The sequence below is a fragment of the Cydia amplana genome, chromosome 16 (assembly GCF_948474715.1).
Source record: "Cydia amplana chromosome 16, ilCydAmpl1.1, whole genome shotgun sequence".
NCBI classification, from domain to species: Eukaryota; Metazoa; Arthropoda; class Insecta; order Lepidoptera; family Tortricidae; genus Cydia; species Cydia amplana.
Genome location: NC_086084.1, coordinates 15,779,816 through 15,807,524, shown reverse-complemented (window position 1 = coordinate 15,807,524; position 27,709 = coordinate 15,779,816). Strand labels below are relative to the sequence as shown.

The 27,709-nt window shown below is 42.2% G+C and overlaps 2 protein-coding genes across 2 annotated transcripts in view; both read left to right on the top strand.

Annotated features, from left to right (window-relative positions):
- Positions 1 to 1,876: 1,876 nt before the first annotated feature.
- Positions 1,877 to 4,217, top strand: LOC134655481 (WD repeat-containing protein 38-like). Its single transcript, XM_063510945.1, has 10 exons — positions 1,877 to 1,984; positions 2,440 to 2,720; positions 2,797 to 2,898; positions 2,976 to 3,077; positions 3,155 to 3,256; positions 3,334 to 3,435; positions 3,513 to 3,614; positions 3,692 to 3,793; positions 3,871 to 3,972; positions 4,050 to 4,217. The coding sequence occupies exons 1-10, from the start codon at positions 1,891 to 1,893 to the stop codon at positions 4,215 to 4,217; spliced, it is 1,257 nt and encodes a 418-aa protein (XP_063367015.1). The 5' UTR covers positions 1,877 to 1,890.
- Positions 4,218 to 12,718: 8,501 nt separating this feature from the next.
- LOC134655480 (obscurin) overlaps positions 12,719 to 27,709 on the top strand; it is a 23,512-nt gene continuing 8,521 nt past the window's right edge. Inside the window, exons 1-6 of the mRNA XM_063510943.1 lie at positions 12,719 to 12,974; positions 17,074 to 17,437; positions 21,141 to 21,360; positions 21,419 to 21,582; positions 25,149 to 25,482; positions 27,323 to 27,682. Of these exons, the coding sequence (XP_063367013.1) occupies positions 12,911 to 12,974; positions 17,074 to 17,437; positions 21,141 to 21,360; positions 21,419 to 21,582; positions 25,149 to 25,482; positions 27,323 to 27,682 (1,506 nt within the window). The 5' untranslated portion in view covers positions 12,719 to 12,910. The remainder of the gene's footprint in view (positions 12,975 to 17,073; positions 17,438 to 21,140; positions 21,361 to 21,418; positions 21,583 to 25,148; positions 25,483 to 27,322; positions 27,683 to 27,709) is intronic.

Below are 27,709 nucleotides of genomic sequence, written 5' to 3'. Positions count from 1 at the left end.
GCCGTGCTCGTGTGGGACATGCGCTCCGGCGCCGCCGTGCAGGCCTTCGACACGCACCGCTCCGACGTCACCAGCGTGCGCTTCCATCCCGGCGGGGACGCTATAGCCACCGGTGAGTGAGATACAAACACTAACAGAGAGAGATATATATATGGCGCCGTGCTCGTGTGGGACATGCGCTCCGGCGCCGCCGTGCAGGCCTTCGACACGCACCGCTCCGACGTCACCAGCGTGCGCTTCCATCCCGGCGGGGACGCTATAGCCACCGGTGAGTGAGATACAAACACTAACAGAGAGAGATATATATATGGCGCCGTGCTCGTGTGGGACATGCGCTCCGGCGCCGCCGTGCAGGCCTTCGACACGCACCGCTCCGACGTCACCAGCGTGCGCTTCCATCCCGGCGGGGACGCTATAGCCACCGGTGAGTGAGATACAAACACTAACAGAGAGAGATATATATATGGCGCCGTGCTCGTGTGGGACATGCGCTCCGGCGCCGCCGTGCAGGCCTTCGACACGCACCGCTCCGACGTCACCAGCGTGCGCTTCCATCCCGGCGGGGACGCTATAGCCACCGGTGAGTGAGATACAAACACTAACAGAGAGAGATATATATATGGCGCCGTGCTCGTGTGGGACATGCGCTCCGGCGCCGCCGTGCAGGCCTTCGACACGCACCGCTCCGACGTCACCAGCGTGCGCTTCCATCCCGGCGGGGACGCTATAGCCACCGGTGAGTGAGATACAAACACTAACAGAGAGAGATATATATATGGCGCCGTGCTCGTGTGGGACATGCGCTCCGGCGCCGCCGTGCAGGCCTTCGACACGCACCGCTCCGACGTCACCAGCGTGCGCTTCCATCCCGGCGGGGACGCTATAGCCACCGGTGAGTGAGATACAAACACTAACAGAGAGAGATATATATATGGCGCCGTGCTCGTGTGGGACATGCGCTCCGGCGCCGCCGTGCAGGCCTTCGACACGCACCGCTCCGACGTCACCAGCGTGCGCTTCCATCCCGGCGGGGACGCTATAGCCACCGGTGAGTGAGATACAAACACTAACAGAGAGAGATATATATATGGCGCCGTGCTCGTGTGGGACATGCGCTCCGGCGCCGCCGTGCAGGCCTTCGACACGCACCGCTCCGACGTCACCAGCGTGCGCTTCCATCCCGGCGGGGACGCTATAGCCACCGGTGAGTGAGATACAAACACTAACAGAGAGAGATATATATATGGCGCCGTGCTCGTGTGGGACATGCGCTCCGGCGCCGCCGTGCAGGCCTTCGACACGCACCGCTCCGACGTCACCAGCGTGCGCTTCCATCCCGGCGGGGACGCTATAGCCACCGGTGAGTGAGATACAAACACTAACAGAGAGAGATATATATATGGCGCCGTGCTCGTGTGGGACATGCGCTCCGGCGCCGCCGTGCAGGCCTTCGACACGCACCGCTCCGACGTCACCAGCGTGCGCTTCCATCCCGGCGGGGACGCTATAGCCACCGGTGAGTGAGATACAAACACTAACAGAGAGAGATATATATATGGCGCCGTGCTCGTGTGGGACATGCGCTCCGGCGCCGCCGTGCAGGCCTTCGACACGCACCGCTCCGACGTCACCAGCGTGCGCTTCCATCCCGGCGGGGACGCTATAGCCACCGGTGAGTGAGATACAAACACTAACAGAGAGAGATATATATATGGCGCCGTGCTCGTGTGGGACATGCGCTCCGGCGCCGCCGTGCAGGCCTTCGACACGCACCGCTCCGACGTCACCAGCGTGCGCTTCCATCCCGGCGGGGACGCTATAGCCACCGGTGAGTGAGATACAAACACTAACAGAGAGAGATATATATATGGCGCCGTGCTCGTGTGGGACATGCGCTCCGGCGCCGCCGTGCAGGCCTTCGACACGCACCGCTCCGACGTCACCAGCGTGCGCTTCCATCCCGGCGGGGACGCTATAGCCACCGGTGAGTGAGATACAAACACTAACAGAGAGAGATATATATATATATGTCGTAGTCAGATTGTATAATCCGTCGTATTACATTACGGCTAGCCGTTTTACAAAACAGGGGCGTTTTGAAATGCGGCGGTTCGACGATTAGCCGGATTGAATGCGGCTGAATGAAAATCCGCCGGAATGTAATGTATGTACAAGTTTCGTGGTTTTCGAGATAATCGAACTTTTCTGTCTTTTTCAATTGGAGCTAGCCATTAAAAAAGACAGAAAAGTTCGATTATCTCGAAAACCACGAAACTTTTACTAGACCTATAAGTGCATTTTCTGGACCAGCCTAAGGTGCTCTGTCGGTGGTTAGAAGGCTATCCACTAATTACCGGGCACCCTGTATATATTTATATCTCTCTCTGTTTGTGTTGAAAGTTGCCTGAAAATAAAGATTTTTCATTTTATTGCTTACAGGCGCGGACGACGCGGCGTGCCGCCTGTTCGACCTGCGCGCCGACCGCGAGGTGGCGCGCTACGCCAAGGACTCCATCATCTTCGGCGTCAACAGCGTCGACTGGTCGCTTTCCGGCCGACTGCTCTTCGCTGGCTACAGCGACTACACAGCGAGCGCCTGGGACGCTCTGCGGGCACAGCGAGTGTGTGTGCTGTGCGGGCACGAGCATAGAGTGTCGCGCGTGCAGCTGGCCCCAGATGGCGCCGCGTTAGCGACCGCCTCGTGGGACTCCACGCTGAGGGTGTGTCAAGTATAGCTCCATTTATATAGTGTCGACTAGTCTCTGTCACTCTTCGCTGGCTATAGCGACTACACAGCGAGTGTGTGTGCTGTGCGGGCACGAGCATAGAGTGTCGCGCGTGCAGCTGGCCCCAGATGGCGCCGCGTTAGCGACCGCCTCGTGGGACTCCACGCTGAGGGTAAGTGTCAAGTATAGCTCCATTTACTTAGTGTCGACTAGTCTTGTCACTCTTCGCTGGCTATAGCGACTACACAGCGAGTGTGTGTGCTGTGCGGGCACGAGCATAGAGTGTCGCGCGTGCAGCTGGCCCCAGATGGCGCCGCGTTAGCGACCGCCTCGTGGGACTCCACGCTGAGGGTAAGTGTCAAGTATAGCTCCATTTACTTAGTGTCGACTAGTCTTGTCACTCTTCGCTGGCTATAGCGACTACACAGCGAGTGTGTGTGCTGTGCGGGCACGAGCATAGAGTGTCGCGCGTGCAGCTGGCCCCAGATGGCGCCGCGTTAGCGACCGCCTCGTGGGACTCCACGCTGAGGGTAAGTGTCAAGTATAGCTCCATTTACTTAGTGTCGACTAGTCTTGTCACTCTTCGCTGGCTATAGCGACTACACAGCGAGTGTGTGTGCTGTGCGGGCACGAGCATAGAGTGTCGCGCGTGCAGCTGGCCCCAGATGGCGCCGCGTTAGCGACCGCCTCGTGGGACTCCACGCTGAGGGTAAGTGTCAAGTATAGCTCCATTTACTTAGTGTCGACTAGTCTTGTCACTCTTCGCTGGCTATAGCGACTACACAGCGAGTGTGTGTGCTGTGCGGGCACGAGCATAGAGTGTCGCGCGTGCAGCTGGCCCCAGATGGCGCCGCGTTAGCGACCGCCTCGTGGGACTCCACGCTGAGGGTAAGTGTCAAGTATAGCTCCATTTACTTAGTGTCGACTAGTCTTGTCACTCTTCGCTGGCTATAGCGACTACACAGCGAGTGTGTGTGCTGTGCGGGCACGAGCATAGAGTGTCGCGCGTGCAGCTGGCCCCAGATGGCGCCGCGTTAGCGACCGCCTCGTGGGACTCCACGCTGAGGGTAAGTGTCAAGTATAGCTCCATTTACTTAGTGTCGACTAGTCTTGTCACTCTTCGCTGGCTATAGCGACTACACAGCGAGTGTGTGTGCTGTGCGGGCACGAGCATAGAGTGTCGCGCGTGCAGCTGGCCCCAGATGGCGCCGCGTTAGCGACCGCCTCGTGGGACTCCACGCTGAGGGTAAGTGTCAAGTATAGCTCCATTTACTTAGTGTCGACTAGTCTTGTCACTCTTCGCTGGCTATAGCGACTACACAGCGAGTGTGTGTGCTGTGCGGGCACGAGCATAGAGTGTCGCGCGTGCAGCTGGCCCCAGATGGCGCCGCGTTAGCGACCGCCTCGTGGGACTCCACGCTGAGGGTAAGTGTCAAGTATAGCTCCATTTACTTAGTGTCGACTAGTCTTGTCACTCTTCGCTGGCTATAGCGACTACACAGCGAGTGTGTGTGCTGTGCGGGCACGAGCATAGAGTGTCGCGCGTGCAGCTGGCCCCAGATGGCGCTGCGTTAGCGACCGCCTCGTGGGACTCCACGCTGAGGGTAAGATAACCTCTTAGGAATTTATGCGCTCCTGGTACATTCATTTGCATCTAAAGCCTGACCAGTAATATATAAAAATTAAATTTAATTAAATTTATTTAAGACCAACAAAGGATCAATTTCGTTAGTGACACATTTAATCTTACAACTAATGTTAGTAGGTACATATGATCACGCGCCATGTTGCGGAATTTCACGGGAACTAATTTTTTCATACTATAGTGAACTGTCGCCCTATACATGCAAATAACAGCGCTCTCTTGACAATGATCATATATTACTGGTCAGGCTTTAACTGTCTTTTAAATTGACTGTTAAACTAAGGGTTATATCGACTATTCAGGCAACGCGTGGGACGCTCTGCGGGTGCAAGTTTGTGTACTCAGTGTACCACATACCTAGTATGAAGATGTTGCCCCACGAAAGTTCATATGCATATCATACATATAATATTCGTTGGCGTCACTTGTATTTCTCCTACCACCAACTTCGGATCGGACATAGCATTAACCCTTAAATACATGATTTTTTCGTTTTGCCCGAAATTAATATATATATCACATAATTGTTTGCCGTTTCTAGGAAAAATAGTAAAAAAAAATATATCATCGATTTTCACTGGGAAATCAGTGTTAAAAGTTGCATAGTCTAAATCATATTTTTGGAAATATATAGCTATTAGTAAGGGGTATAGGAAAAATCTTAACTGCCAACAGAAAGGTACACTATTTGTGATGTTCCTATGATAAAATTTGTAAATATAAAATAATTACAAACCCCGAAAAATCTGCCCAAAATCACATACTAAAAATCATCAACTTCCAGGTTTTTCCAAGTTTTCCGACATTTCGTCTATAAACAAATGTAACTTTTATAAATTAAAATACTGCGTAAATTTATGTAATAATTCGGAAAATTTATTAGTTTTACTATTGAAATAATATACAAGAACAAATAGAATTTGTTTAATAATGCATAACATTTGATGTTTATGTTGTGTGTATAGATGCATCACTATGCATTTAAGGGTTAAGCATTTGTCAATATTTAACCGTTTTTTTTCAGATCTGGGCGTAAGCAGCATTATTCTCTTCCCGGCATTGATATTTATTCCAGTACGTAGCTAGAGTAAGCGGCCTCGGCCGATCGTGCAATGTAACAATATATTATCATGCCGCAATCAGAAAGGGATTAGAAATAACAGATTTCCATACACTTACGTCAAAATCAATATGGATTGACAGCTATCTCAATCCCTTTCTAATCGCGATTCAGTAATACGTGTGTAGGGCGGTCGGCGGTTACTGCCCGTTAATAACTCAAGTGGAAATTAATACTTAACAATAAAGAGTATTTGAAATAGAGGCGGATTGTCAAAGTAAATTATGTAGCCACAAGGGACTGCCATCTTTTGACATGTAACGTAAAACGACGTAACGTAATGTGACGTAGCTGCTGGCAACCAAAAAGAAAAAAACGTTTTACACAAAAAAAATAAAAAAACCACATCTACCCGAGAGTAGGCCAAAGGAATGGTGTAATCTGTTCGAGCGATGGCGCCATAACCTGCGTTTTTTCCATTTTTGCATTTTTCCTTCACCATTTTGAAAATTTAAAACCTAGAAGTTGAACAATCCAAGATATTTGTATTTCTTTTGCATTAATGTTTCACTTGACTGTTATTTGGACAATCAGCAGCAGAAGTTGCTAAGCGGGCGAGGTGTTCAAAATTACCTTGACGCGCTCTTATTCTCTTAACAATAAAGTCGCGTCAAGATCATTTTGAACACCTCGCCCGCTTAGCAACTGTACAGTATGTATAAGTTTCTCTATGGTTTACTAAAGGCTAGTGCAGCACTCTGGCGGCAAAATATTGCAGTAATACTCCCTATTTGTATTAACGTTTCACTTGACTGTTATTCGGGCATTACCACCGACCCTATCGAATGTAATTTCCTTTATGAATACATGCGGTGATCTCGTCACGTGCAACTGGCAACAAATTGTCGTACACGAACGAAGACGACGAAAATAACCAAGGTCAATGTGGCTAATTCCGTCATGGGGGCTATTCCGTCCACGAGCGTAATCGTAGGAAACAAAACCATCTGCTTTTAATTGCTGAAACTAAAAGAAATCGCTGCTTTGTCGGTGAAATTATCGATTTTGTTCGTTGTTCGAGAAAAACGCTAGTAGACGGAATAGTCCCTATGACGGAATTAGCCACATAGACCTTACACAAATTCATGGTCTAATGAAAATATAAATTGAGTATCTTTGAACAATTTGCCTGTAGATATATTTGTTGCTGGCTGTACAGGTGGTATAAAAAGGGTGCGTACAACACATACAGTCAGCAGCAGAAGTTGCTACGCGGGCGAGGTGTTCAAAATTACCTTGACACGCTCTTATTCTCGTAACAATAAAGTCGCGTCAAGATCATTTTGAACACCTCGCCCGCTTAGCAACTGTACAGTATGTATAAGTTTCTCTATGGTTTACTAAAGGCGCTAGTGCAGCACTCTGGCGGCAAAATATTGCAGTAATACTCCCTATTTGTATTAACGTTTCACTTGACTGTTATTCGGGCATTACCACCGACCCTATCGAATGTAATTTCCTTTATGAATACATGCGGTGATCTCGTCACGTGCAACTGGCAACAAATTGTCGTACACGAACGAAGACGACGAAAATAACCAAGGTCAATGTGGCTAATTCCGTCATGGGGGCTATTCCGTCCACGAGCGTAATCGTAGGAAACAAAACCATCTGCTTTTAATTGCTGAAACTAAAAGAAATCGCTGCTTTGTCGGTGAAATTATCGATTTTGTTCGTTGTTCGAGAAAAACGCTAGTAGACGGAATAGTCCCTATGACGGAATTAGCCACATAGACCTTACACAAATTCATGGTCTAATGAAAATATAAATTGAGTATCTTTGAACAATTTGCCTGTAGATATATTTGTTGCTGGCTGTACAGGTGGTATAAAAAGGGTGCGTACAACACATACAGTCAGCAGCAGAAGTTGCTACGCGGGCGAGGTGTTCAAAATTACCTTGACACGCTCTTATTCTCGTAACAATAAAGTCGCGTCAAGATCATTTTGAACACCTCGCCCGCTTAGCAACTTCGGCTGCTGACTGTACAACACATACCAAAAATAACAAAAGTGTACCGTAAGCAAAATAGACAAAATATTATTATAAGCAATCATCGCCATTGTATTATCGATTTCTGAATATAGAATATAGATATGGCATAACCTAATATTATTGCTCTTAAGTGTAATAAGTACCCAGGACGAGACACCGCCGTATGATCTGAGATACGGATGCTACCGTATGTATGTCAGTATATTAGCAATATTAGTTAGAGCAGTGCGACTTAAGACTGTACATGCGTTAAAAGGGATATTACATGTACGTTTTTTAAAACAGTCTCTGCTGAGAGGCAGGGAAAGGTGGTATGTTATTCCCCTGTCTCGCAGCAGAAACTGACATGCGAAAAGGTAGACGTAACAAGCTCTATAAGTCAGCATCGGGTTTTACAAGCAAAGCAAAATAACCAAATATGTATTGAAGGGTTCCGTATGAAGGGTTCCGTACCATTACGCAAAAAAACGGCAGAAAAATCACGTTTGTTGTGTTGGGAGCCCCACTTAAATATTTGTTTTAGTGTTTGTTGTTATAGCGGCAACAGAAATACCTACTCATCTGTGAAAATTTCAACTGTCTACCTATCACGGTTCTTGAGTTACAGCCTGGTGACAGACAGACGGACGGACAGCGGAGTCTTAGTAAAAGGGTCCTGTTTTTACCCTTTGGGTACGGAACCCTAAAAGTCATCACATTCCATAGAGTCAGTAACATTTCTCACAATAGGTACTTTATGAATAATAAGGCATCTAAATGAACCTAAAATTGGATAAGGTCAATGTGGCTAATTCCTTCATGGATGATCAATGGGGCTATTCCGTCCACGAGCGTATATTTCTTTGATTTTAAATCGTAGAAAAGACATTAGCTTTTGATTGCTGGAAATAAAAGCTATCGCTGTTTTGACGATGAAATTATAGATTGTCAAAGGACTGTCTCATTTCAATCATTGACAGAGATAATCATACTATCTTTGTCTTACACTATTACTAGCATCCAAAAGAAAAGGATGAATATAGTTTTTTTGGTTCTTATTTACTGACAAATTGGTTTGACCAATTATATCAATTTTGTTCGTTCTTCGAGAAAAGCGCTAATCGACGGAATAGTCCCTATGACGGAATTAGCCACATTTACCTTATAGGTTACTCTATGGTTTAGGATGTGCACTAGTGCTGCACTCTGGCGGCAGAACATTGCAGTAATACCCTGCTTATTGGAAAATCCGATGCTAGCTGTAGTAATAAACCAAAGAGCGTTTTGAGAGTGATGCCAAAGGGAGCCGTGTATGGTCATGGGTTGTAGCAAAGCATTATTGACTGTAGAATACTTGTAAAGTTTAAGAAAAAAACAAGCTTTTATATCAGATATATCGGAGAGGCCGAGGTGGTCGAAAATTCAAAATATCTGAACATGCACTCTAACGCCTTGACAATAAAGGTGTGTTTAGATACTTCAGACGTTTGTGGGCGCCTTGGACGGTCCAATATATGGAGACTGTACAGTCAGCAGCAGAAGTTGCTAAGAGGGCGAGGTGTTCAAAATTACCTTGACGCGCTCTTATTCTATTAAGAATAAAGTCGCGTCAAGATCATTAAGAACACATCGTCCGCTTTGCAACTATTGCTGCTGACTGTACATGGCGATATGTGTCTTGAAAAGTCCCAGTGGCCACAAAATGAGCTAAACTCGAGGTGATGCTTTCTTAATTGCAAGTATTGTAGAATCAATAATTTTTTGTGTTGTAGTTTAAAAACGTTCCTGATACTGTTGCCGTTGGGAACCATCTATAGAATGTGATTAAAACACTTGTTAAATTTTTATTTCGTAAATAAGTCATACATAAATTAACACATTCATTGCCACCCAGCCAAACAGGACATCCGCGTCAGGCCACAATAATTTAGTCATATAAAGCTGTAGTACCACGATCCCGCCTATCGGGTCGTCCGGCCTGGGAACGAAATCATAAAATACCCGATAGTCGGGTTTTCGGCAGTGAATGTGTTAATAATAACTTAGTATAATCAAAAATTTAAAAGATTATTTAAGATTAAGTGGAAAGAATGAGAAGGCGAGTGCTTAATAGCGAGAAAGATAATGTGGCTTATGTTGTGGACGGATAATTTGATTTGCAATAGCGACTTTGTCAGTGATAATTCTGTACGTAGATTGCGTCTAACTAAGCTATGGAACTTGCTAACTATGTAAACAAACCGCCATATTAAAATTGTCTCTGAATGTCAATTTACTAGTGACTTTTGTTTACATAGTTAGCAAGTTCCATAAAATGACACTTTAACAATGCATTCACAGAAAAATGTGTGCATATGCAACTAAAGTTAGACCAAGATAAGTCTGCAACGATTTTGATAGCACAAGCAGTGCAATTAGTGTTATTTCTACGTCATAATTTCATATAAATTTGACGTTTAAAATAACACTTTCACTAGTGGCTATCAAAATCGTTGCAGACTTGTCTTGGTCTAACTCTATTAGGCCAATCAAATTAGATTTTTTCTAATACTGAACTCCCAGAGAGTGGAAATCGTTTTAATACCTTCATTTGATCCTAAATGCGTTGTTTTTAACCCGTGGTTAACCGTTAATCCAGAGTCAAATTGTACTAGTAACCATGGTAAGTCCAGGTTTAACCGATTAACCCCGGGTTAGTGAATGGTGCAAGTGGCCCTTAGGGGCTTATTCTTTATTTATTCACGTTCCTAAAAATGGTCCCCACGGCTATATTCGACCCGCACCTTCGACATCCGTAATTTTATTGTAATTGTTGAGAATGAGTTGTAGAATCTAAATCGTCTGAGAGATTTAAATGTAAATATATAATAGTTAGTGATACCTTGTTGAATGAGCGGCGCCGGTGGCCTACATACCATAGACAAAAAAACAACGGGTTGCACTCAGGGAGTGCCGGCAATCACTATTGCAAAATGTCTGCAGCACTATGTATAATTGAGGTTAACGCCATCTAGCGTTATTTTGTCGCATTACTTGACACCCCTAAGCACTGTTAGTACTCGAGTTATATTAATACCAGTTAGAGCGAAACTCGCTAGATGGCATTTAAATCAATAAAGAAAAACTCAATGACATTGAAGTAACAGTTTTTCGATCAGGTCACGTGTCCGTCTTACGTCTTACGGTCACGTGACACCTGTTACGAGTTTAACAATTTTTCCCCATCACAAAAAGTGCACAGCGCCGCTAAAGAAGTTTTCACTTCAAAAACCGGACAAGTGCGAGTCGGACTCGCCTACCGACGGTTCCGTACTTTTTAGTATTTGTTATAGCGGCAACATATATACTTACATCACCTGTGAAAATTTCAACTGTGAGTCAACAGACAGACAGACAGACGGACAGAGGAGTCTCAGTAATAGGGTCCCGATTTTACCCTTTGGGTACGGAACCCTAAAAAACATGATGAAACAGTAGTGAATCCGATCCCAGCGTTTTCCCGCTTTTTAGAGGAAAGCGATTATGAACAGAGAACGGTATTACTCATTGTGTTAAAAAATAATACGTAATAAAAATCTTTCACTTTAGAAAAGCAATAATAACACTATAACTATTTAATATTTTTTGACGACTGGCCTGGCCTAGTGGGTAGTGACCCTGCCTGTGAAGCCGCGGTCCTGGGTTCGAATCCCAGTAAGGGCATTTATTTGTGTGATGAGCACAGATATTTGTTCCTGAGTCTTGGTTGTTTTCTATGTATTTATGTATTTGTATATTATATATATCGTTGTCTGAGTACCCACAACACAAGCCTTATGAGCTTACTGTGGGACTTAGTCAATCTGTGTATAAATGTCCTATAATATTTATTTAATATTTTATGTATGCTTGTAGTGTTGTCCCGACAAGAGATTCCGAGGATACACTATAAATGACAACATTGTTGTTAAAAAACTTATTACACCTTTCTGGATTTAGTAACTGCCAAGAGGGACGCCGCAATACACGAGACACGATAAGAGATATGTCCTATCGTTTCTCACGTAATGCGGCGTCCCTCTTGTCAGTTACTAAATTTAGGAAGGCGTAATAATAAGCACTTAACGCAGCAAAATCTCATCCCACACGATCATTAATTAATTTAATTATAGGTAAATACAGTATGTAACTGAACGAAAAGCAATTACTCAAACCCGTTAATGTTTAGGTCATACTAAGCAACTTTTACTATGGGACCAACCCCGAAATCGCGAATAAAAATTGACTCGACATCAGACCAGCAAAATGTATGAAACATCCAATTTTTTTTCCGCGTTTTCGGGGTTGGTCTGATGAGCAGGATGTAGGCGCAGGGCTCGGCGTAGGAGTGCGGCGAAGGATTGATGTCGTCGGAAATAAAATATGTCTTGTACTCAACAAAATAGTAGATTTTACATTTTGTTCATGTCAATGGACGATGAAATAAGATTAAAAACCAGTCACATGATTATAATTAAAATGAAATTAGGATTAACTTATTATGCACAGCTTACATATTCAAAGGGAGGAAATCAAAGACAAATCGGACGGTTATAGAGCGGTAGCATAGAGTATAGGTGTTGCCGGTTTATATTAAGTCTATACATGTAAAGGGTACATCACACGATTTCCAACATGGTCCCATAGTAAAAGTTGCTCAGTATGACCTAAACATTAACGGGTTTGAATAATTGCTTTTCGTTCAGTTACATACTGTATCTTTGGTTAGGTGAAACAGTACAGTGTACAGTGAAAATTATAAAAATGGCGCCGGCGCCGCTGTCGCGGTAGTGGTCCGTCGGCCTCGGCCGCCCTCGGTGTTAGTTGCAGCCTCGTGTCACCATAACAATCAATAAACAAACTTACATGTTTACTTGTTTTTTATTTCACTTCCATGTCTGTATAGCCCTAATAAAGACGATTGAAAGTTGAAAGCGACAAAATTAATACAGGGCCATCTAGTGAGTTGAACTATACGCCACCTAACTATGAGCCAGGGTAAGTGCATCACAAATCGTTTAAACATTTTGGATATTGTGAAAGTTAAGAAGTGAAGTCATTTATGATATTGCCCTTAAAATATTATTCTTTTAAAGTAAAAATACAATATAATACATTTACCCGTAAACTAAAAACTACTCCATGTGTGTAACACCTTAACCGATTTATTATCATAGACAAATTCAGTTGGCACCACTGTATAAATGTCGAGTCCATCCCTAATGACATTGACAAATCACTCGCAGCAAACTTCACGCTGCGCGCCATCTTGTTCCCAACCATTGTTCGTCTGTCACCCGACAGTGATGTACTATCGTTAGCTCGTGCCCATTCCGCCCTGAACAGTGCACATAATCATCGATTGACCGAGATCCTTCGCCGCGAGGTCGTCTGAACTCCACATAGGACACACAGACGGCTCTAACATGCGTCCTCTGCTCGCCTGCCTGCCTCTGGCATTGCTATTTATAGTTCCTACAAATGCAGACAGTAAGTGAATCTAGCGAATATTTCGTATAATTAGTTTTATTTATATCAATGATTGGCCTCGGGTATTCGTGTCGTGTTCCTATCGTGCGCTCAGACAGAATGTTACAGTTTTCGTGCTTAATTGTTATCTGAGCACTACGCCTCGGCTGCTCATTAGTTAATACTAATAGTTCGTTGTCGCCCTCAGCGGCCTAGGGATGATGTCACTTTGCTTCCTTTACGTTTAATTACTTTATGATTCATTATTCTGCATATATTTTTTTATTCTATAGACAATTTTTTTGTTTCTTGATTTTATTACAATCCAATGAGTTAGTGTTATTATTGGTTCTCATGCAAGTCAGGGTAGCACACCACTATTGTGAACTAACTGAAAAATTATCTAAAAGAGATAGAAGTAGCTTTGTCTCATTCATAGCTTCTTGTTATTTTCCCAGACTCATTTGATAATGTTTTTGTTATCTTAGCAAATAACTAAATGCTTCACTAAGTTCTTTGTTAGTTTTCTGTGATAATACATTTCCCAAAAGATAATATTGTCTTGTAAAGTGTCATTCAATAGAACTTGCTAACTATGTAAACAAAAGTTACTAGTAAATTGACATTCAGTTTAGTATGGCGGTTTGTTTACATAGTTAGCAAATTCTATTGAATGACACTTTAACAGATAATTAGTTCTAGATGTGAATTGCCAAGGCAATTAGTAAATGGAAATGATTTTTTTTCAACTTCATTTCTTATATCAACATATTATTAAATGAAGTTATCATACTGTTTACCATCTGTTTACATAAAATATTGTTTTTACTTTTCCTATTATACAAACAGGTGACCTGACGAGTTGGTTCCTGTTACAAAAGTTTCTACTGCTGTAAATGGCCTAATTTGATTTTTGAGCAAAGGAGAGATCTAAGGAAGGAATTTGTTCGAATTTTATTAATGTCCTTCAAATGTAGAGTAGGAATTATCAAAAGATATTTCAGTGTACATTATGTTTTATCATGATTAAAATCTTAGTAGATAATATCATTCTGTATTTCACATAAAATAACATTTTATGTTGCCTTAATTTAGTACTTAATATTTTATTTTGTGGAAATATAACCTCATTAATACTGTAGTAAGTCAATTATAATTATAGTTAGATACATTATAAATAATTGTTTACATATTTTGCACATAATAATCTCATTTCTTATCTATGATGTAAGGAGCACAACAATGGAACAATTGTAATGTTGGTAATATATTGCTGAGCACTGATAATTCATTTCAAGATTGGCACATAGATGTTATTTATTTTACGGTGACAGATATATTGGAGCAGCCAACGCTTGCTTATAAATATCGAAACACTCCTATATTAGTCAAGGTGTTATGGTGAATGTTATATACACAACACAATAGGGTCCTGTTAAAGTAAATAATAAATAATGTGTGAAAATCATAAAGTGTACTTCAATAGAACTTGCTAACTATGTAAACAAAAGTTACTAGTAAATTGACATTCAGTGTCAATTTTAGTATGGCGGTTTGTTTACATAGTTAGCAAATTCTATTGAATGACACTTTAAAAGTTAAAATCAGTGTTATATACTTACCTAATATAGACTAGTTTATTCATCTTATCATCACTTATAGTACATTATTGTCGAGGTTCGGAAGTAGCTACTTGCAGGCTGAGGATTCGTTTTAAACGGACGACCTTGGGAGTCCGTTTAATTGAATCCGAAGCCAGCTAGTAGCCTTCCAGCCGAGTCATATATAGTGCTTTCCTCAAAAATGGTGCAAGAAATAGAAATATTTTACAGAACTTACAGAAGCAACGTTCTAATTTTCCATTAATTTTCACAGAAAAAAATACAACCATTAAAAAAATTAGCTTGCCGCCTTTAAAAAAAAAGCGGCCAAGTGCGAGTCGGACTCGCCCATGAAGGGTTCCGTATTTAGGCGATTTATGACGTATAAAAAAAAACTACTTACTAGATCTCGTTCAAACCAATTTTCGGTGGAAGTTTACATGGTAATGTACATCATATATTTTTTTTAGTTTTATCATTCTCTTATTTTAGAAGTTACGGGGGGGGGGACACACATTTTACCACTTTGGAAGTGTCTCTCGCGCAAACTATTCAGTTTAGAAAAAAATGATATTAGAAACCTCAATATCATTTTTGAAGACCTATCCATAGATACCCCACACGTATGGGTTTGATGAAAAAAAAAATTTGAGTTTCAGTTCGAAGTATGGGGAACCCCAAAAATTTATTGTTTTTTTTCTATTTTTGTGTGAAAATCTTAATGCGGTTCACAGAATACATCTACTTACCAAGTTTCAACAGTATAGTTCTTATAGTTTCGGAGAAAAGTGGCTGTGACATACGGACGGACAGACGGACAGACGGACAGACAGACAGACATGACGAATCTATAAGGGTTCCGTTTTTTGCCATTTGGCTACGGAACCCTAAAAAAGAAGTGTATTTTTCTGCTGAAAATACGCCAACCTATTTGAGACACCTAAATAGTCGCGGTATTAAGCCTGTAACAGACTATCGCACCGCACCGCGACCTTGGAGCGTCGCACCCATAAGTGAGAGCGAGAAAGAGATATCTGTTTCTCGCTCTCACTTATGGGTGCGACGCTCCAAGGTCGCGGTGCGGTGCGATAGTCTGTTATAGGCTTTATAATAATAAGTGCTGATCATCTGTTTGGCTGTTTAAGGGACCTATGCCTTCATTTGATATGGCCATTTGAAGTTTTAAAAAGTTTGGAACTCGTTAAATAATGGAATTTGTATGCGACATTGCAGTCCCAATAATTTTTCTCAAAAATGGACTGCAAAGTCGACGTTGCCGGTTAAAAAATAGGTCGCGAAGTGCGTAGTTTATGGTCATTCAAAAAATTAAAAAGTTAAAAACATTGCAGTCTCGATTTCGGGACTGCAATGTCGCATACAAATTCCATTATTTAACGAGTTCCAAACTTTTTAAAACTTCAAATGGCCATATCAAATGAAGGCATAGGTCCCTTAAACAGCCAAACAGATGATCAGCACTTGTAACAGACTATCGCACCGCACCGCGACCTTGGAGCGTCGCACCCATAAGTGAGAGCGAGAAACAGATATCTCTTTCTCGCTCTCACTTATGGGTGCGACGCTCCAAGGTCGCGGTGCGGTGCGATAGTCTGTTACAGGCTTAATGTTGGTACCGCGACTATTTAGGTGTCTCAAATAGGTTGGCGTATTTTCAGCAGAAAAATACACTTCTTTTTTTTTTAAAGGCGGCAAGCTAATTTTTTTAATGGTTGAATTTTTTTCTGTGAAAATTAATGGAAAATTAGAACGTTGCTTCTGTAAGTTCTGTAAAATATTTCTATTTCTTGCACCATTTTTGAGAAAAGCACTATATATGACTCGGCTGGAAGGCTACTTGCTGGCTTCGGATTCAATTAAACGGACTCCCAAGGTCGTCCGTTTAAAACGAATCCTCAGCCTGCAAGTAGCTACTTCCGAACCTCGACAATAATGTACTATTATCAAATCAGTAGATACCTACAGATGTGGAAATTTATTTCAGTGCCACTGTACCTTGTCACAGTGGCAATCAATACAAATTAGTGTTCAAATTCCTTGACTACTAATACTGATCTAAATTCAGTTCTATTCTGAACTCTAGTTTTTATAAATAAGGTTCTATTTACTTATTGTGCCCTTTAAAGAATTATTGCTTTGATATTAAATTAGAGCATAATAGTAAATTTTGCAGAGGCCGGGAAATGGCACTTTGGGAGCATATTGGAGACAATAGTACAATGGGGTGTTATACTTTATTTAAAATAAATGATTTCACACCATGCATTAAATGAAGCACCAGATAATTATTAGAAAAACACAGATAGGAGTTATTTTTAAACACAAGTTCTATTTAATATATAAAAAGTAGGCGAGTTGACCGTGACGTCACGATGTAATTCTTCATATTAATTCCATATAAGCAAATCGTTTTGACAGTTCTAAAAAAGTAACTCATTTGACTAGTAGGTGAATACCCTATTAGTACCGGTACGCGTCCTACACGCGTTGTGTGATGGTAGAGACGGGGCCGTCCGAAGCAGAGATCGTGGTGGTGGTGCCAGAAGGGGCTCCGCTCGAGCTCGCCTGCGTCCTGCGGGTGGAGCAGCGGGCGGAGTGGAAACGGGAGGGGAGCCCTAAGCTCCCAGACGAGCTGAAGGTCGCCGGAGAGAGCACCGGTGCTGGAGGCCTGACTGCGAGGCTCCGGGCTCAGTATGCCCGGCCGGACCTCGCCGGGGTGTACTCCTGTGCGCGCGGGCCGCAAGCGCAGCGCCTGCGGGTGGTCGTCGAGCCCCGGCCCGCTACGATAGCCGCCGGTACAGCATTCGGCTTCGCTTCGCTCGTTGTCGTAGTTCGAGTAGTTTATTTTGTCGGAGCACTTTTTTCGTCTTTTATTTCATCATGAAAATTAGATGTTAAACCACTTATAAAAAGCGAGTGGCCTGCTCGCGGGTTCGTAAGTGACCGGATTAAGTTCACGGGTCACTCATGTTTCAAAGTGGATGGTTGCTTCTATTGTTTTGGCTCATTATGGAGCAAAAAAAACGTATCGAGTGAAACATGAGCAATTTTCGGGTTTAAAAACTTGAGTGACCAGTTTAAAAATGACATTAGAGTATCACTGAAGGTTTTACGGGTTTAATTAATCCGTGGATAGTAAATGAGTAGATCTGCTAGTTGCTTTGCGCTATAATCGCGCTTCCTACTAATGGGAGTTTTTTTTATCCTATTCTAATAATTATGCTGAAATTTTAATAAAATGCTGAAATCTAAAAAGCATGTTTTTTTTGTCATGTTGGATTGTAGAAAAGTAACTTCGATTGATTACGCTTTTACGTACAAGTAATTTTAGTACTCTAGGATCTACGTATGTTGCAAAATTGTTTTAATTATTGTATTTTCAGTTACTGTATTGCTTAAATTTTCATAGAAAATTCGATATAATTTCCATTTGATGATATAATTTGGACAATTTAAATGTTACAATGCAATATAAGTTATTAATGGTGTTGAACGACGTTTTGCACCGTTTATAAGCAATTTCTTTTTTCTTTTTATTAATTTTAACATCAGGAGTTTCCAACCTGTGTGGCGTGCCTCCCGAATCTAAACGACTTTTTTTAGTTTTTAGATAAAAAAGAATGATTAAATAAAAGGTTCAAAACCCCTGGTATACAACGATATTTATTCATATTTTTTCGATAAAACGAATGGTTCAATAAAGGGTTCGGAACCCCTGATTATATGCGTCAATATTCCTTTATATTATATTTGCGTTTGTTTTATACAACGATATTTATATTCTGATGTCCAACCCCACATTTTGGCATCCCATTCGTGATAACCTACCCCTTTTAATTTATTAGTTATTCCACTGAATTCCATTTTAAGCCTAACGGCTATTTCCTGGATTAACTACTACCTTGACGCCGCCATCTTGAATACAGTGGTGAACAACCTTTTTCAATCGAGGATGAAATAACTTTCCGTGCTACTCTGACGAGTGTCGAGGCTCATTATGATTATTATTTATTTAATGCACTACGTTCGTTAGGATTGCTAATTTATTAATTGATTGATATTTAGAGTATTTATTGTAGAATGTATCTAGTATTTTTAATAGGTACTTAGGTAGCTAGTATTTTTTTTCTACAGTAGCTTAGTTCAGTCGGCAACCCGGCATAAGGAAAACACACTTAAGCTTTATGAAGTTAAGTGTATCTGTGTGTACGTCATGGTGCGTTAAAGCATATATCACACCGCATGCGTAATTCAGCAGGTCGCCTCTATGAATTTCTTAAGAGTATCTACGTAACGCTTTATTCTACATAGGCAGTTTTAGCTTTTACGCATGTGGTGTAGTCTGGCCTTTGGAGCCCGTACTTACCATGAGTCACTGACAGTGTCAAAACTGACATTTACGCCATCGAGAACGTAATTTACTTTCTATACATCTCGTTCGCACTAATATGCGAGTACGAGCGAGATGTATAGAAAGTAAATTACGTTCTCGATGGCGTTTAATGTCAGTGCCAAACTGATGGTAGCCGTATAGATAAAAAAGAACTAGTATATTCTTGAATCTTAGTTGTTTTGGTGTAAAAGTAGTCTTAAATATGCTCTTTCTGCGTTTGTTGTATGAATGTACCTGTAGCTACCATAATTTTGTATTTTAAGGGCTAAAAAGTAGTCTAAATTCGACATACAGTGTAATACAATACTGACAAAAGTATGTAGGGTGACCAGGCAAGTTCAACGTACTCAATTTTGAGCTACGTTCCCTTGATATAGGGTCCAAATTAGACAATTTAGGTACAACCACTCTCTTACTGCAGCGTGTGTATGGTTTCCTTTCTGGATAATATTTCATTCGATACTTTCCTTTCTCTTAAACACTTATGCTAACCACCCCAGTAATGGACATAGTACCAATAGTGGGACTAATATTTCAAATTTATTCTTAAACTGTCCATAATTGGGGTTACGGTGATAACTAATTCTCAAATAGGAGGCAAACTTGAAGGCGTATTCTGATTGTTATAACAGGTTATGAGATTTATTAGCTATATGATCAGTCTCAAAAGTGACGTTTCTGGTTGAGGAGATGTCACTTTTGACATTGACAGATCATAATTATGTATATAACAAATCAAGAATAAATTTAAAACCTCTTTTTATAATCAGAATACGCCTATTGCCCCTTACTTCTTTTTGACTATCTAAGTGTAATTTTAGATCTTTTAACTTATTTTAATTCTGTTTATATTTAATGCACTTTCTGTCCTTCTCTTTCAATGTGTATTTCAAGGGCGGATCGGGCTTCAGTCAGGGACTATAAAAGTGATAACACACTATCGCACCGCACCGTGACCTTGGAGCATCGCACTCATAAGTGAGAGCGAGCAAGAGATATCTGTTTCTCGATCTCACTTATGGGTGCGACGCATCAAGGTCGCGGTGCTGTGCGCTAGTGTGTTACCACTATAAAGTCGGGCGGGTCGCCAGTTTAGAAAAATATCTACTGCCCTAGGTCCAGCCCAGGGCCCAGGGTCAGGGTCATGACCCTCCCCTGTATCCGCGCTTGATGTATTTAGTTTATGCATAGTGGGTAATGCCATATGAGTTTAGATTTGTGTACCTACCTCCAGCGCTCGTAGCTGGCAGGCTAATTATGGAGCACAATTAACCATGTCCTGGTCATACGTGTAGTTATGTTGTTATAATAGATGAAGCTGATTATAAAAAAAGGTTTTTTTTTATAAAACGATTTATAAAATCGCAACCAACATGAAAGTGACCAAAGTTAGGGAGTGCCGTTATTAACGTCATATTTTCATAGAAATTTGACATTAATGATAATATTACGAAACGCTGTCATAGCAAATGCCATGCAGAGTCACCTTGGCCCGACTCTAATTGTTTTTAGAGTATATGTAAAGTCTATTTTTTTATTCCGTAGACTGAAATGACAGTTAATAGTATGAACATGAAATGTCATTTCATACTATTAACTGTCATTTCAGTCTACCGAATAAAAAAATAGACTTTAGCTTTTTGTGTAGTGGCATTTGGCAGTAAACTTGCTCCACAACCATATAGCCTAGGCTTAGGTATTATCTAGTTTATAACTTCGAAAAGGACATACTTAGGGTACTTTTTATTCCTGAAATCATCTCGTAAGGTTCAATGCCCATTTAAATTTAGTACATGAGTCCTGTACGCTTGAAGGTCACTTTTTATGTTGATGTTAAAATTAAAATAAATATAGTCTGTCTGTTAAAATGTGATGTCAGAGAAATTTTAAATTTATGGTGACACATAGCAAAGTCTGTGCAGAATTAGCTTGGTTCGACTCTTCACAATAATCAAAATGAAGTTAATAAATAATCAAATGAAATTCTAACTCCAAATTTAAGGATAACCGACTTATACAATCCAAACATAAAAAAAATGGTAAAAGAACATATTAATTTACTTACCCCCTTATTCATAAACGCGCTACAAACCTCAAGCTAATAATCGTTTGTCCTTATCTGTCATTTTGACTTATGTATTTGCAAGAAAGGGAAACATAATTTAACTAAATCAGGCCCGTGAAGTTTTATCAGTCTCTAACAGAGTATAACGTTGCAGCGACCGAACCTGCGACAACCGTAGCGACGCCGACCGTCCCACTGATGAAGCAGAGCGACGTGCTGCCCGTGCAGCCGGTGAGCGGCGGCCCGCCGCCCGGCTCCGTGCAGTACTACGACATCAACCGGAACGTGTCCATGACGTGCGCGATACCGGTCGTCAACGGGCAGCAGATCGTCTGGTAACCTTTATACAGCTCCCGACACAGTTATCTCTGTCACTCTATACTATAAGGATAGAGTAGCAACCCCCGTCCCGCTGATGAAGCAGAGCGACGTGCTGCCCGTGCAGCCGGTGAGCGGCGGCCCGCCGCCCGGCTCCGTGCAGTACTACGACATCAACCGGAACGTGTCCATGACGTGCGCGATACCGGTCGTCAACGGGCAGCAGATCCTCTGGTAACTAACCTTTATACAGCTATCTTTGTCACTCTTTACTATAAGGATAGAGTAGCAACGCCCGGCACCGTACAGTACTACGACATCAACCGGAACGTGTCCATGACGTGCGCGATACCGGTCGTCAACGGGCAGCAGATCCTCTGGTAACTAACCTTTATACAGCTATCTTTGTCACTCTTTACTATAAGGATAGAGTAGCAACGCCCGGCTCCGTGCAGTACTACGACATCAACCGGAACGTGTCCATGACGTGCGCGATACCGGTCGTCAACGGGCAGCAGATCCTCTGGTAACTAACCTTTATACAGCTATCTTTGTCACTCTTTACTATAAGGATAGAGTAGCAACGCCCGGCACCGTACAGTACTACGACATCAACCGGAACGTGTCCATGACGTGCGCGATACCGGTCGTCAACGGGCAGCAGATCCTCTGGTAACTAACCTTTATACAGCTATCTTTGTCACTCTTTACTATAAGGATAGAGTAGCAACGCCCGGCACCGTACAGTACTACGACATCAACCGGAACGTGTCCATGACGTGCGCGATACCGGTCGTCAACGGGCAGCAGATCCTCTGGTAACTAACCTTTATACAGCTATCTTTGTCACTCTTTACTATAAGGATAAAGTAGCAACGCCCGGCTCCGTGCAGTACTACGACATCAACCGGAACGTGTCCATGACGTGCGCGATACCGGTCGTCAACGGGCAGCAGATCCTCTGGTAACTAACCTTTATACAGCTATCTTTGTCACTCTTTACTATAAGGATAGAGTAGCAACGCCCGGCACCGTACAGTACTACGACATCAACCGGAACGTGTCCATGACGTGCTCTATACCGGTCGTCAACGGACAGCAGATCGTCTGGTAACTAACCTTTATACAGCTATCTTTGTCACTCTTTACTATAAGGATAGAGTAGCAACGCCCGGCACCGTGCAGTACTATGACATCAACCGGAACGTGTCCATGACGTGCGCGATACCGGTCGTCAACGGGCAGCAGATCGTCTGGTAACCTTTATACAGCTCCCAACAGCTATCTCTGTCACTCTTTACTATATGATGTAAGGATAGAGTAGCAACGCTGAGACTGACAGAGCGAGGTGCTGGCCGTAAACTGGTAAGGCGGTTTTCCACTGCGGTGGGTGTATTCCCATTTGTCCACGCCCGAGATGGGAATAGGTTGGGAATAATTTCTCCGTCCCCACCTCATGTTGGCGGCGGTCACGTGGGCCGGGGACAAATGGAAATGAGAAACCTTCGAGAAATTGGGAATGATGAAACAAAACTTTTGAAGTTGATTAAAAAGATGCGGTAGCTGTTACATTTATTGGATCTATATCTGAATCCCTAAAGTCTTTTCTCCTATCTTTGCATTCCCTAATATTGATTGTCATAATGATCAGTTGTCCTAGCACTAAAAACCCTAATTTTGGTTTCCCTAATTGTTGATTACTTATCCTAATGTTATTAAGCATATTTTATTTTTACGAGGGTCGCAGTTCTAACCCTAACCTAACCCACTTTTGTGACAGCAAGTTCTAAAACCTAACCATTTTTCAGAACCTTACATTATGGAAAATAATCGCTATGACAATTGATCGTTAGGGGATGTGCCCATTAGGACAAACCAGTTAGGGCAAGTGACTGTAGAAAAAAAGTTGTTAGGGATTCAGAATGACACCCATAAATTTCCTTAATTAAAGACGAAAAATCATAAGAGTGAAGACATCTTCATTAATAAGAGTAAAGACTTAGCAGACGACAATATCTAAATGGATTTCCTTATCATGGCCTCTGCTTTGTAATCAACCGTTTGTACATGATAAATTAAACAGATACATTTCCTCTATCCCTTTACAGATAAAACTAGATAAAAAAGACAAGACAAAAATGAGAGATGACTAAAACTCCTAGTGAAAATTTCATTCGATAGCGTGACGTGACTTACGCGTTTACGTTAAGTATCATTTTGTACGGGATTTTGAGTTTCCAAAACGTTCCGCTAGGGGCGCTGTTCAAAATAGACATAACGCGCGAACGCACGTCACGATATCGAATGAAATTTACACTAGGGTTTCGGGTCTAATAAAGTGCGTCATTATTCTTATCAACTCTATCCACCGTTGACATGCTATTTGATACTAATGAAAGTAATAAAACAATTAGAGCCGTTTTCTTTTATTGTCCAATTACTAGTAATTCAAGTTTAACGATTCCTTTCGATTAAATTCCTGGCTAAATGCTGTGTTAAGCTCCGTTTTCCTAGGATAGCGGTGTCATATAGCGGCCGTCTCCATACAAAATAATACGGCTAAATATGGATGGAATAGTATTTTGTATGGAGACGGCAACATACAATATCAGGTCATTTCAGAATGTCTTTTAAAAATGAGAGTCTGACTTTCGATTGTATTCGTATTTGTCATGCTATTTCAGTCAACCTCAGTACTTTTTGTAGCGAGACTGACTGAAATAGCAAGACACGTTCGTACGTTTCCGTGAAAATGCGATGGAAAATAATTATGCACTACATCTGTTGACGTTTTCATAGAAATTTCTTGCGTGACAACAGTCTACAAAGCCGACCTATTAAATAAAATCAGCACTGCATTGCTATCATATCTACGTAAATAGAATCTTTATTTAATTACAGATAAAAGATACCGCGTATCGCTAATCCATCTGTAGGACTGACGTTATTTGCCTGTTTAAAGTTAACTGCCGTAAATGTAATTTATGTGCGTTTGACGTAAATTTATCGATGTTATCTTTGTTTCTTATTGGAATCTATTTTGATTTCTAATAAAGCGTTAATTCCTAATGAGTCTCTTCTTCTTCCACGATTCCTCATGTCTGAGGGTCGCGACCACATGAGTTCGTGATATAATGAGTATAATATAGTGAGTAGTTAATTCCTAATGAGTAGTAGGTTAAACAATCATTGGCCCATATTTTTCTAAGAAACCAACTGGTCTTTAAATAAGTTAGAATATGCAGAAGACGATTCATTTTCAGCCTTGCGGGCCCAGCATGGTTCCATTTTTATTGCCTGTCACTTTCGCACTTACATGCTTGTTAGAACGTGACAGGCATGGTGATAAGCGATAAAAATGCGACCGTGCTACCGCCGCAGGGCACTGGAGGCTTGATGGTTACTTTTTCTTTCGTACAGTCGCCATCAGATATATCGGAGCTGCCAAGGTGCTCACAAATATCTGAACACGCTTCTATTGTCAAGGCGCTAGAGTGCGTGTTCAGATATTTTTGAGCACCTCAACCGCTCCGATATATCTGATGGCTACTGTACATTATCACTATCACTACACCTTATAAAATAAAACAAAGTCCCCCGCGTCTGTCTTTTTGTGTGTTGTATGTTCGCGATAAACTCAAAAACTACTCAACGGATTTTCATGCGGTTTTCACCTATCGATAGAGTGATTCTTGAGGAAGTTTAACGTATAATTTGTTAACCCGTGCGAAGCCTGGGCGGGTCGCTAGTATATATAAAATTATTTTTCTAAACCTAATGACGCTAAACTTCCATCGCAGGGAGAAAAACAACACCGATCTCTCGAAAGTCAAAGAAATCACAAACCGTTACAAGCTCGAGAGCGACAACGCCAGACTCGTGATCGCGCGCCCTAACGAGGAGGACTACGGCAACTACTCGTGCAAGTCCGGGGGCGAGCAGCTGTCCTGGCAGCTGCGCGCTCGCCCGTACACTAAACTACCGAGTACTGACACCAGCGTGGTGGAGGGGCAGAAACTGAAGCTGGTCTGCAAGATGATTGGGAAACCGACGCTGCCAGTCAAGTGGTTCTATAATGAAAACCACACGTCGTACGATGAGGATATTGTTAAGGATTTGCAATTGGGCGCTGAGGTATGTAATCCTAAACTGAAATAAATCATCATCATAATTTAAGACTTTTAAGAGCATGTCTTGTCTGAAATAGGTAACATACATAGATATTAGATATCATTTGAATTCGCTTTGTTCACATATGTTGCTGCGATAGTGCGTAACCTTAGTAAAGTAACTATTAGTTTATTATTATCTCGCTATCTGTGAGTTCCTATAATTGGCTTCCTGTATCTACTATAATCATTATGTTAATGTCATAGCTGTTGGATCTCCAAATAAAATAAAAATAAATACACTAAAGAAAATGTGACCAAGTGGCCGAGGCGGGAATCGAACCCGCGCCTTCAGCTAACGCCCTGACCACTACACCACCCGGCCACGGCGGTACCCGTCCCAAATTCTCCGGTGTATACTGTCTTTGAAAGGCTGGGCGCCTTTGACCAACTAGTGCTAGTACGAGGGGTATTCAAAATATTCTCGGTATGAGAATGAAAACAAACAAGTACGAAAAGTTTGATATTTTTATTTTTCAATATACTCCCCCCCTATGTTCATACACTTAAAAGATCGATCAATTATTTTTTTTTAATCCCTCGTAAAAATATTTTTTATCTTTCGTGTAAAAATGCTCCTCCACTGCCGCCTTCAATGCTTCATCGTCAGAAAATTTATTTCCACGCAGATCCTTTTTAAGATTGGGGAGCAAAAAGAAGTCGCTGGGGGCTAAGTCCGGACTATACGGTGGGTGAGTAACAGTTTTAAACCCACGTTCAACAATAGCTGCCTTGGCAATATGAGCAGTATGGACGGGGGCGTTGTCATGCAGAAGCAGAATACCTTTGGTTAACTTTCCTCGCCTCTTTTCTTTAATTACATCCTTTAATTGACGTAGAGTGTTAGCGTAGTACTGTCCTGTGATATTTACACCTTTTTCTTTATAATCGATTAGTAATACTCCTTCACAATCCCAAAATATCGTGGCCATGACCTTGCCAGCTGAAGGGATGACCTTCAACTTCTTGGGATGAGCTGAACCCTTAATGTGCCACTGCATGGACTCTTGTTTACTCTCTGGGTCATAATGATGAACCCAGGTTTCATCTCCAGTAACTATTCTTTGCAGCACCTCATCAGGATTTTCACCGCACAGGTCAATAAAATCGGAACAACAAGCTACACGCATGTCTTTTTGAAGCCGAGTCAGCATTCGCGGAACCCATCTTGCACTTACTTTTGACATATTAAGATGGTCATGTATAATATCATGTACGGTACCAATAGAGAGATTGGTTACTTGTGCTATAGATTTTACCTTCACTCGACCATCTTCCAATATAAGTTTTTCCACTTTATCAATATTTTCTTGTGAAGTAGCTACTACAGGCCGGCCAGGTCTAGGGTCATCTTCAATACTCTCCCTTCCGCGTTTAAACTCGCTTGACCACTTTTGAATGGTAGATAAAGAAGGAGCAGACTCACGGTAAACACAATCCATTTCCTCTTTTATGGTTTTTTGATTTTTACCCTGTTTTGTCAAGAATTTTATCACGCATCGATGTTCTAATTTAGTTAACATTGTCAATTCGCACAGGATGTTCATGTTTGTTCAGCAATTGCAGAAAAACAAAAGACTATCTCGGTTCGAATTATACTTTTTTTTAATGTCAATGAATAAACCTTAGCGGCCAGTAACGAAAGAAATTTTAGAAGAGGTCGTAAGATATCAATACCGAGAATATTTTGAACGCCCCTCGTACTAGCGTAGTAGTATGATTCTCTCTGTCTATGTTTGAAATGAGACAGTCCCTGGCCAAACTATATAAACGATCTCAATGGTTTTTGACACAACGCTTTTCAGTTGGAGCATGGCGGGCGCATCAAGTTAGAAAACAGCGACGCTGGCATCGAGAACGGTCAGCTGGTGATCGAGTCTGCCGAGCGTACCGACGCCGGCGCGTACGCCTGCATCCCGGACTTCAGCGAGACTGGCAATCAGACCCAGTCTTCCCATCCGCCCGCTGTCACCGTGCTGAGGGTCAAGGTCAGTACACACCCACACCCACCCACACATACACACACACACACGCACACGCAGCTCGTGATCGAGTCTGCCGAACGTACCGACGCCGGCGCGTACGCCTGCATCCCGGACTTCAGCGAGACTGGCAATCAGACCCAGTCTTCCCATCCGCCCGCTGTCACCGTGCTGAGGGTCAAGGTCAGTACACACCCACACCCACCCACA